Raw genomic sequence first — 13,130 nt, 5'->3', positions numbered from 1 at the left:
AACTGTTAAAAATAGAAAACTTATTAACGTAGTTTATATTAATAAGCATTTTACGTGTGTTTTTCTGTGTATGTCACATTTGATGGCAATTATGAATTCATCAACAGTTTGTCGGTGGTATTAATCGGTAATCGTAAAGGAAAAAATAAATTAACTAGTATTATAATTTCCTGCCATTTGTTATTCATTCTTAAATAGTGGAAAAATAATTAATTATATTTAAAAAAACTTTCCTAATTTTTTTTTGTGTTGGGTTTTTGTGTTAATTTTATTGTAAAATTATTATTATATGTTTAAATAAACCAAAAGAAAATTTGAAAAATTAAAAAATCTATATTTTTAAACCTTAACCGGCTCTTTCACTCTCAATATTTTTCCAAAGTTTTTTTTTTGAGTCAGTTGCACAATTATTTTAAAAAATTCTGTTAAAAAATACATTATATATAAAAAAAATACCTTTTTCGTTTTTTTTTTTGGGAAAGGAACCAAACTTTTGGGATAAATTAAAAAAAAAAATGGTAATATAAGTATGCACGCATGTTCTGAACTTAATATAAAGCGAGGTTATGTTTGCAAACTTTTTAGAAAATTGACCCCCAAAAAACACGCACGTATGTACGAACATTACCCTCCTTTTTTGTTTTTGGGGGTTCCTGGATCATGAAAGGTCAAGAAATGTAAAAAAAAAAACCTATACCCTATTTTTTGACTAATAACCAGTTTTTCCTTCTTGCAGTATAATTCTGGAGCTGTGATGCCAGGAAAGTAATAGGTTCGATTCTCAGAAATGACTAAGATATTTTAAAATAAAATTATAGCGCTCTATTCCAAGTAATAAGATCAGAATATTTTTGTTTTCCTAAAAGTTGGTAGAATTTTCTAGAATATATTGAAAATGATCAGTATTTAGGTTATGAAAATATATATATAACACATTAATAAAATGCATAAATAAAAACTTACCACACCAGTGTTGGGATCTTTAGCGCCATTGCTAAACGTAGATGCGAGCGTCGATGAACAACTCTCATCGTAATGTGCATTCTGGCCATCATTAATTGCACTATTGATTGAAATGGTCCACATGCTAGCAGCGTAACCATCACAATTACAGTCATCATCTTCACCCCCATCACCACTTGCCCAAACATAAATGTTGCCCAACTTATTACGGCCCTGCAACAAATAAAAGAAGATAATTACTAATAAAAAAAAAAAAACATTTTTTTCAAAACAGGAACAGAAAAACAGAAATAATTGGAGTGAATTAACTGCAACAAGCTTTCTTTGTCTAAGATATACGACGTATTTTAAAACAACGCATTCCCTACAATATTTTTCCCCCAACAATAATTTGTAAAACATTTTTTGATTAAGTGATGCAGCGGAATTTTTAGTCTGAGGTATCTAAAAAGTACCGATTTTCATCACTCAATTTCTGAACAACTGCATTTTAGAAAAGTATTACAAAAGTAAATGTTTCATACTGCAGACTACATCTCCTTTCCATTACATAACAGTAAGAGTACCACTGACTGTCAATAAAAACACCGGTAAATAAAAAAATTTATTTTTTCAAAAAGAAACTTTGTTATTCGATTTATCAAAGTATATTTTTTTTAAATTTAAATTCTGGAAAATACAAATATTTCAGAGTAAAAATAGGGATGATTTTTTAAAGTTTAATGAGTGACCGATTAATTTTAATTAAAATAATAAGATTAAATAATTTTTAGAAAAAACTTTTAATGACAAATGCTGTTTGTTGCATCTGAAAAGAAAATGGCAGTGTGAAGGACTGCCACCCAACATTTGATTTGGTTTACCATGTTTTAAGGTTCTACACATCATTTTTTTGTAAATTGAAAATTGTTAATTTTATTAAATGTAATTAAATTTTGTAATTACATACTTTAAATGAAAAAATTGTAGTAACATTTTATTTTATCTAAAACAAACCAAACACTTTTCTGTAAAGTTTTATATCTTAAAATTCGTAAAATACGAATTCAGTAAGGAACATAATCTAAATTAAAATGAAATAGCGATTTCACCTTTATGATGAAATTCGTACTAAATATAACATTAATATTGTCGTTTTCATCCCTTCTCAAAATAAAAAAATTGTATAATCTGAAAAAAAACTTTTTCTAATGTGACGTTGCAGTCTGTTCAACTAGTGAACAATAAGCAATCCCCCCTGACGGCCGAAAGAGATGAAGATAATTAAATATGAATGACATGTAAATGAGGTACAGTCTTGAACAGACTCAGGCCAACAACTCCTGAAACGTGAGGTTAATTCTACCCCAACTATCAAAGTATAACCCACCGGGTTGGTCTAGTGGTGAACGCGTCTTCCCAAATCAGCTGATTTGGAAGTCGAGAGTTCCAGCGTTCAAGTCCTAGTAAAGCCAGCTATTTTTACACGGACTTGAATACTAGATCGTGGATACCGGTGTTCTTTGGTGGTTGGGTTTCAATTAACCACACATCTCAGGTATGGTCAAACTGAGACTGTACAAGACTACACTTCATTCACACTCATACATATCATCCTCATTCATCCACTGAAGTATTATCTAAACGGTAGTTACCGGAGGCTAAACACGAAAAAGAAAGAACCATCAAAGTATACTGTTTAGTATTCAAACCCGTATACAAAAGTAACTAATTTTTGCTACGATTTGAATCTCAGAACCTTTAACTTCGAAAATCAGCTGTTAAACAGCTTAATTTGATAAAGTGTAAATACCCTAATTTCCTATTGCGTCAAAAAATAAAAACATTAAACCGTATGAAGGTAAATATTTTTTCTTTAATAACGATTCAATGAAAAAAATTCTTACTTTTACTGCAAGCCAAATCAATTTTCTTAAATGTAGATTTTATATTGCAACAGATATCAGAAGAATTTTATGGCTGATAATTTTTTTTTTAAATATACTTTAGTGTTAATTCCTTATATTTCCTTTATTTTAATAACGAAGTTATAATACGTTAAAATTGGACTACCAAGAAAGAATGCGAAGAGAAAGTTACTTTTAATGAGCAATTATGTGTATTTTTTCAAGTTTCTCTTCAAATAGAATGAAATTTTCAACAAAAATAAGGAAAACAATTTTTTATGCGGTATTAATATATAATTTTATAATATTACATAAACTTTTGTAATATTTCGTAACGTATGCTGAAGATAATTTACTATATTCGAACACACCGGGTTGATCTAATGGTAAACGCGTCTTCGCAAATCAGCTGATTTCGAAATCGAGAGTTCTAAAGTTCAAATCCTAGTAAAGGCAGTTACTTTTATACGGATTTGAATACGAGATCGTAGATACCGGCGTTCTTTGTTAGCTGGTTTTGATTTTCAATTAACCACACATTTCAGAAATGATCGACCCTTAGACGGTACAAAACAACACTTCATGTACACTCATACATATCATCCTCATTCATCCTCTGAAGTAATAACTGACTAAACAGGCTAACAGCTAAACAGGAAAAAAATAATTTACTGTATTCGAAGTTACTTAAAAGCAATATAGAGAATAAATATTAATAGTAAAAAGTAGGACTATAAAAATATTAGAAAATAATGAAACATTTCATTACTTCATACGTAAAGCAGACAGACGAGGAAAAAATGCATAACAAATATTTTTAAATTAAAGATTATTACCGAATGAAAATTTGGAAAATTTAATGGAATCAAATAACACATTAACTTCTATTTAGAAAATAAAGTATTAAAATTAATCAAAAACTCATTTCAACAAATTATTTAATGTCATATTGGTTAACTCCCTAAAAGGGAGGTGATTAAAATTGTTTTTGCAGAATTTTCTAGATTATTCGTAGTTTGTTTCAGAATTATTTTGAAGTAAATAATAATTTTACTTATTCTCTTATAAATAATGAACTTTGTTTAATAGTACTGTTATACAAGAATTAAGAAGCATTCTATTTGTTAATATATAGAGTTATTTTAATATTTTCTGCGGCTGACAGAGTATTTTGTTCTAAATTATTATTAAAATAATAATAATTTTCATTGGTGATTACACATTACCTGTGATTGAGTCTCTTAGGGATCTGGGAATTATATTTGATAGAAATTTTAGTTTTGGCCAGCATCTTCAATTTGTTTTAAATGCATATAATAGGGAACTGGGCGTTATAAGACAAAAAATATTTTTGGAGTCTTGAAACAAAAAACTATTACGCCTACGGAAGAAGTCACCTTGAGTACACTATACAGGTCTGGACTCCGTTCACCAACTATATCGGATGCACCAGTTAAGAGTTACTGCAAAAAAGGTTTTTATGTATTTGTTTTTTAAGGTTATTAATGAATTCTGTACCCATAGTTTTACTATATCTCAGTTATGTTCAACATTAAACAATAGATTTTCAATTCAAACGTGAATTATTGCAATTATTAATGTTGTGTAAGGTTATTAATAATTTAATCGGCTGTTCGTCATTTTGAAAAGATTTGTATATTTTATGTGCCAAAGTTAACTAGAAGTAGATGTTTTCGTTTGTTATTCCCGGATCCTAAATCTTGCAGTATGCCAATTCCTCATTAAATTCTGATCTTAAACTGTTCAATATTGTGAGCTTAATTAACAGGAATATTGATCTGTTTAATGATAGTTTGTTTAAGTACAGACGTAGGTAGGTGGAAACCTATGCACTGATTTAGCTAGTTGTGTTTTTTTTCTTTAAGTGGGCCGTCCCAACATGTTTTTTAATATTTTTATTTATTTTCTTAGTTAATTTTTTTAAATTTGTTTTCATATATTATTTTTTCTGTAAATACTTTAGAGAGAAACTGCTGCAATTCTTCTAATGTTAAGAAGATATAATTGAGATGTATATTTTGAATATTGAAGGTCGTATTTGACTTTCATCTGTATTTACTAGTAAATAAATATGTAATCTATTCTAATTAATAATTTACCTTTACACATAATGTATTCTTTATTTTTAGTTTGTCTCAAAAATACAAAATCTTTTGTTTCTTAAAAATAAATTAGTATTAGTAATTTTTCTAGTATAATTAATCGCAAGATTTTCTTCATATTCTTTACTCAGATAAAATGAATAAAAAGATTTACAATTGAAATATTATAAAATAGCTGATCGTTCTGCCCAAATCTTCTGCCACAATTCTGTCGTCGCAAGTAAAACTCTAAAAACGGTAAGCATTAGATCGAACGAAATGGAAAAATGATAAATATATCTTTTGTATTACTTGTTAGTCGATGTTTTCAGTCTACCGATGTGAAATTAAAAAGTATTCTAAAATTACGAAGTTTAATTGTCGCGTGTTACATCATCTTGACAATATAAATATACTTAATTTAGGCTGTATACTTTTTCATATTTTAAATCGCCTTTTTTTTAATAAAGTCTTTGCTTAATTAGTTACTTCATAAAATAACGGTTTTTAATTAAAATTTAAAAAGATAAAAACATACATATGCAATATAAGCTCACACTTCTATTACTATAAGGATTATAGAAGAACAGCTGCAAAACCATATGAAGTATTGGGATTATATGCAATAAATTTCTCTTCGCTGTAAAATGAAGGTCATAAGAAAAATATAAATTTTTATACAGCAATAAAGTAGCGCCAATAATGTCACGTTAAACATCATCAAGAAAGCAATTGTGGTCAAGATCTGTCAGTAAAGAACTTTATAGCGAAATTATCCGGCCACAATATTTCTTAACTATTATTAGATAAACGCGCGCGGGCGCGCACATCAAAACCTCAAGGGCAAAAAAAATAACCGATGAAAAACACATAATTTTTGAATCAACAAAAAAAGAATTGTTAATTATTTCTCATTCGCCTTCATCATTTTTAAATCATAAATTATTACATAAACCCAGATTCACTAAATTTAAACCACTCGGTTATTTATCAGCCACATAAAGATTCACAATTAATTCGGAGTTTCTTCTTAGCTGAGAAAAATTTGCAAGAATATATCTTCACAAAAGAAAACATTTAATAAAAATTCTCGCAACCTTTATCCAAGTACATTTTTGTATAATTCAATAGTTATTTTCGGAGCTAATTTTATATATATTGCAAAAACACTTGTCTGAACCGTCATGTTTGCACGCGAAGCTTGCATAAAAATTCGTCGTAGAAACTTCTAGCTGCCATTTTAGCTCGAGGATTTATTATCAAAATTTAATTACGTCACAAAGTAGTCCAAAAGTAGTAAAAAGTTTCGAATATTTAAAAAAATTAATAATCTTCCTCGGAGATTAACAAATAAAACTAGACCAAGAAAAGTGAATTAAAATCGGTTAATATAGTCAGAAGTTACTGATCAACATAAAAGCATATTCTGATCGAAAATACTCGTATATACAACTTAAAAAACTATAAAATGCCTGAAAATTAAAAATAAAGAAAGAAAAATCAGACAATTATTAAAGATTTACTACAGTAAAATTTAAAATACTGAATCATTTTTTATCGAGGTTTGGAAATCGATTTTATTTATATTTTTAAAATTTTTTTTATTATATAAATATTTTATATTTTATTTAAGGTCTACCCTACAAAAAAAAGAAGCATTTTCTGAAGAAAAATTCTAAAAAAAAAGAGAAATATACATCGTAACAAATACGAGTACAATAAAATTAATAAAATGAAATAAGTAATTACTGAGGTAAAGCTATCCTATATAAAAAGCATGAGGTAAAGCTATCAGCAGTTTGGGAATATGTACTATTTTTTAAATTTCCCAACTAATTTTATATTTTTACGTTAAAAAAGTTTAAATACAAGGAACATTTAAGAAGATGTTTATAATAATTTTAATTTTTAATAAATTATATTCAAATTGTATCGGTAAACATGTAATTTTTTGGCTAAGAAACTTTCATAAATGTTATCAGAAAAATTTTCAACAGGAACAACAAAGGAAACTCTTTTAAATTTAAAATAGGAGGGAAATATTCTCATTTGATCGTGAATAAGGCTTAAACGTACATCAAAATAAACATATTACGAGAAGAATTTCGAATTATTTTTTTAAGTTGGTTAAAATATTCATATAATAAAAAAAAATGTGTTTTAGTTCCATTAAAAAAATTTACAGAAAATTAATTACAAAAAATAAAGTTTAACACTTTCGTAGATACACTTTACGTTAGCATCAGGAAAAAAATTATGAAGAGAATTTAGTTTTTTCTTATTTTATCAAAATAAATTGAAGGTGATGGAATTAGCTGATAGTATAAACTAACTGCACAATGAAGCGTTCAAAAAATAGAGAAAATAGAAACGTTTTCAAAAATGTTTAATAAATTTAAATAAAATTTATGTGCAGTAGAGGTTATGTTCTCTGTTATCGACCTTAAATTGATCGTAACTCAAGAACGATTCAATCAATCTTCATCAAATTGTCAAATGTACAACTTCAGGTACTCTAACACAACATATCCAAATTTCAATGAAATTGATCTAGTACTTTTGGAGAATTATGAACCACAAAATTTTATACACGAGTGTTATTTTGGAGACTTTTGAACTAAAAGATTGAATATATGAAAGGTATTTTCGTACTTCTCATACCTTAAAAAATAATAAAGACTTATTTTTAATCCCCAATTCCACCATGTAAAATGTAAAACTGCACATAAAATTTATGTGCAGTAGAGGTTATGTTCTCTGTTATCGACCTTAAATTGATCGTAACTCAAGAACGATTCAATCAATCATCATCAAATTGTCAAATGTACAACTTCAGGTACTCTAACACAACATATCCAAATTTCAATGAAATTGATCTAGTACTTTTGGAGAATTATGAACCACAAAATTTTATACACGAGTGTTATTTTGGAGACTTTTGAACTAAAAGATTGAATATATGAAAGGTATTTTCGTACTTCTCATACCTTAAAAAATAATAAAGACTTATTTTTAATCCCCAATTCCACCATGTGACCAAAAGAAATACTTCAAACTGAGGTTATGTCGTCTGTTTAAAACTTAAATTCAGGATCAACTCGACAAATCATTAACCTTTCACATGCACAACTTCAAATTCACTGCTACAGTGAATTTTAATTGCTCTAAACAGCTTTAAAGTTAATGGTATTTTCGTTCCTTCATACCTCACAACGTAAATAAAATTCATTTTCATCCCCAATTCTATCAAGAGATCGAAAGTAATACCATACTTTGCTTCGAAAAGTCTCTAAGAAACATGATAGAATTTTAAAAAACAAAAATGTTTAACATAATAACTACAAATAATAAATAAAGAAAAGTGTAATACAAAGATGTTAATTTAATTATATAATAGAATACAGAATAAAATAACGGTATACCAACAACGTTTGAACAATAAGTAATCAACAAACTAAATGCTACGAAGCTACAAATTTTAAGGAACTCGAATGAATAAACTAGTGAAAAATCTTATTATTTCATTTCACCACCAAATATTTGTAGTTTTTCTTCATAATATGTGGCAGTAAAGTTATGACAGCAGTTTGTAACCGTCACGACCAGTCAGTCTGTGTTGTTTCAGCTGTACTTGTAACTCTTCATCCCGTATGATGATACCAAAGGTTTTATTAACTTATTTCATACAAATGTAACGAAAAATGAATTACAAATTCCCTACTTCTAAACAACGATGAGAAGAAGTATCACTACATATCTTTATACAGTTCATATCTATAATATAATTAATGAAAATAATATAATTTTGTATTTCTCCGATAAATTGGTTTTAATTCCATAGACTAATTTTTTTTAATTTATCGATAGTTAAGAAAAATTATAAAATATATTGAATAAAACACTTTAAATAACAGAAAATAATTTACGTTTTTAAGTAAAATATATTTTCTCTGTCACACCGTTGACTACCGTGACGTAATAGTATAAGTGATTCTAATCGCAACTTAGGGTAGCGATTACAATCGCTTATTTGAAATGAATTTTATAGCGTGAAAAAAAACTTCAACTGACCGATATTTGATAATTTATTTTATTTTTTAAAAAAAAAGGAAGGTTCTGGATTCAAGTTCCAGTAAAAAAAATCAATTAATTTCTCATAAGCATCTGTAATTGGGGTTAATCTGTAATTAAAGAAAATTACTACGCAAATATTAATTTAAATAAATTATTTATACAAAATAAATGTTCCAAGAAAGATTTTTAAAAAAAACATACAAAGAACAATAAGAAAAAGAAAAACAACTGAACTACAAATCCAAAACTCATAATTGTACATATACAATATACACAGACTGTATCACGAATTTTTTCCGGGATTATCATAAACTATTCAACTTGTGAAAATTTAATGGGAAAAGTGCATATAAACATATGTCCTAAAATGCTTCGTTCGCGAATTACGGCTAGTGAAAGATTTCGCTAGGATTACATCTACCCCGGTGAAATGAGGTCGTACTGAAATTTTTAGGACGTTAATTAAGCCACAGAATTAATGATTTCTTATAATTTTAGACCTGAAAATCGAATAAAATACGTTTCACAACCGTTCTTCAGTACCTTTTTAGAGATCTTAGAGTGAAAAACAAAGAATTGGGGCAAGAAATCCTGTTTTTATGTTTGACGTAAATAACTTTGTTAAATGGGAAATAAATACATAAAACTTATAAAGAAAACTTGTATATAATTTAATTTTGAACAAAATGGTGTAAGATAAGTTGAATAAATAGAGAAAAGTTAGAAAAATTAGAATTTTATTTAGAAACAGTACATTACTACACTTGTTAGAAAAGAACATATTTAGTGTAAACAAAAACCTAACTCTTTTTTTGTGAAAAAACAAAATTTAATATTAAAAGTACTATTAAAAAATTTAAAAAAGATTAGAAATTACAAAATAAATTGTAAAATAAAAATTACTTAGATAACATATTTTTTATTAATTATAGAAGTACAATAAATTATTTGAAAAATTATTATTTCAAAGTTGGTAATAAAATAACAGCAGTTGATCAACAATGCTCAATAATGTATTAAAAATCATTCTATCAGATACATTAAGTAAATCGGATACTGTGAACGTGCCGTCGTTAGCAAAGATTTCTGTGAATTTTAACTTGATCGGTTTGTCGTTGAAGTAATGCGGTACTTATTTAGAAGAGTAACGTTGGTATGATATTCTTTTTGGGTATCTGTAATGGTTGGTCATGCTACAACTGCTGCAGAAGAATATGAAATACGTTTTCCGAATCGCAGGATTCCAGATCCCAAAACAGTAAGCGCGACTTTTCGCAATCTTCAGGAAACAGGCTTAATACCTAGTACTCGTACCAGCAACGAACGATCTCTCCAACACGTCGTGTTATCGATGAAATTATTATCGACGCAGTTCAGTGCATTGTAGGCGTCAGTATATGACGTCGTTTTTAGCAGAACGGAGTTTCGCATTCGATAGTTTGGAAACCACTTACACAAAATAAGTTTTATCCGCATTAGTAAACAATCAGTTCAACATCTATGCCCAGAAGACAGTCGCCTTCGTTTGGAGTTTTGCAACTAGTGGAATACAAATCGACAGCTCTACAAGTTTTTTTCTTTACCAACTAGGCAAATTTCACTCGAAATGGCGTCAAAAACTTACGCAATGAGCACAAATCGGCAGAAGTAAATCCTAGAAGGAAGGCATTTTTCTACACCGATTTAGCGTTAATGTATGGTGCGACTTATTCACAATCAACTGTTTAGACGTTAATATTACTTATGGTTTAAATGCTGAGGTATACTTGCACTTTCTTTAAGAATTGCCGCAGCTGCTTGAAGATGTTCCTCTGGCACAGAGGCACAAAGTATACTTCCAGCACGATGGCGCGCCTCCTCACGTTTCTTGTTTCATTTCCTCTCACTTAAATCACCATTTCCAAGAAAGATGGATCGGTCATGGAGGTCCACAATCGTGACCACCAAGCTCGCTTGTTCACCTTTACATTTTTGTGTCTTAGGATGGATGCAAAATATTGTATCCACAAAAAAATTCATTCTCGTGATGACTTGTCTACATTATGGATGCGGCTGACCAAATTAAGGACAGCCCTAAAGAACTAAAAACAGTACAGAAGCGTGCCAAGAAATTTATTAGAAATGGCAGGTTCATTTTTGAAAATTTAACCGTTGTACTTACTCTTAGTGTACTGTTTTTAATAAAATACTATTTTTTCTAACGTTTCTTGGTTTATTCAACTTATCTTACACCAGTTTGCTTAGAATTAAATTCTTTACAAGTTTTTTTTTTATATGTTTTATATGTTTATTACCCACTTAACAAAGTTATTGTTCGTCAAACATGAAAAAACAGTTTTTAACCCAATTTCTTGGTTTTAACTCTGACTTCTCAAAAACTACAGCAGAACGATTCTTAGACTCATTTTATTCGATTTTTTTAAAAGCCCGTAAGAAATCACTAATTCTCTTCTTAATTAACGTCCTAAAAATTTCAGTACGATCTCATTTAACCGGGGTAACTGAACTCCGAGCGAAATCTTTCACTAATCCAAACTTGCAAACGAAGCATTTTAGGACATATGAACTTTTTCCATTAAATGAGTAGATTAGGTTATGAAAGTTCCAGGAGTATTTCGTGATACACTCTGTATATGTATACATATATATATATATATATATATATATATATATATATATATATACATATACAGAGTGTATCACGAATATATATATATATATATATATGTATATATTTAGACCAGAAGACTAGATGTAAATTTTATACTTGAGATACATTCATGATATCAGAATTTGCAATGAAAATTTTATTTATTATTTATTTAAATAATAAAACACAAATTCGAGTACATCTTTACTGTGGTAATTAAGCTAAATCTCAGGCAGTAAAAGAATTCTATAGTCAAATAGACAAACAAGACGATAAAACAGTACGCTTTCTCAAAATATAACTATTTATTTTTTTTAGCAACGTGTCTCTGCACACGATGAATGGGAAAAAGTAATAAACTGCCTTTCATAAATTTTCTCAACTATCTCATATCATTTTCCCTCTCTCTCTCTCTCTCTCTCTCTCTATATATATATATATATATATAATAATTATTAAAAAATAATAATTATTATCCAATTCTTACATTTAAAAAAATAGAACAATGTAGTATTTGTTAAACTTTATGAGCCTAACCACGCCATTGTCATCTTACTGAAAGCAGGGAGATGACGGTTACATCCAGCACTAAAATATATGTCAGTATTTTAGTTTTGCTCGTAATTTACACAGAAACGTATTAACATAAAAAGATATACAATCATTTCTATTTTGCTTAAGCTGACAATTTTATATATATTTTTTTAAAGGAACAACTTTTATTTAATAACCCCGTTAAACTATTACGAACCTGATAATATTATTTTTAGAGTAAAGAAATAAAAATATTTTAGGTCAATTAGTTAAAAAAGAGGATAAAAACTAACTGAAGTTAAAAAACTCATTTCTAAGGGTGTATTTCACCCATGTTTTTAGGAAAATGGGTGCAACCTACTTGTTAAACAGAATTAGAAAAACTATCCTTATCATGATAAGGGCTTATTTAGAGAAAAACAACTTTTGAGGTTTCAAGTAAATGAAACAAAACTGTTCATCAAGTGGCGAAAAAATGCTTGGGCAACGGAAAAAGCTCCAGAACTGGTTACATTATATTCGAATTCTGGTTCAGTTAAAATAATTAAAAGTTTTAGATTGCTCTGGCAGGTCACGCGAATGGGGAACGAAAGAGTCGCTGGTAGGATTTTAGTTGGCAGACCTAATGGAATGAAACCATCGAGTATACCTAGACGATGATGGGAAGATATTAAGTATGATCAGGAGTAAATAGGATGTATAATTGGGTTGGGTTGACTGAAGATAGGGAGAATTAGCGGGTCTTTATAATTGCGGCTATGAATTTTGGAATTTCTGAGGCTTTGCAGTAAGTGAGTGGAAAAAGCAATTGAGAGTGAATTTAAAAAACATTTTCTAACGTTATGTTTTCGTATAGTATTGGCTTATTGGCAAGTTAAAATTCCTTGCATTAAAAAAACTTTTATGACGATCAATGTATTT

At 28.5% G+C, this 13,130-nt stretch overlaps 1 protein-coding gene across 1 annotated transcript in view; it reads right to left on the bottom strand.

The window, feature by feature from the left end:
- Positions 1-13,130, bottom strand: part of amon (prohormone processing protease amontillado) — a 642,069-nt gene that overhangs the window by 68,234 nt on the left and 560,705 nt on the right. Inside the window, exon 8 of the mRNA XM_075365301.1 lies at positions 964-1,176. Coding sequence (XP_075221416.1) covers positions 964-1,176 — 213 coding nt within the window. The remainder of the gene's footprint in view (positions 1-963; positions 1,177-13,130) is intronic.

This window comes from Lycorma delicatula, chromosome 5 (genome assembly GCF_047948215.1).
Source record: "Lycorma delicatula isolate Av1 chromosome 5, ASM4794821v1, whole genome shotgun sequence".
Classification (NCBI taxonomy): domain Eukaryota; kingdom Metazoa; phylum Arthropoda; class Insecta; order Hemiptera; family Fulgoridae; genus Lycorma; species Lycorma delicatula.
Note: the sequence above shows the minus strand (reverse complement) of the source record. Positions and strands in the feature narration are given on the sequence as shown.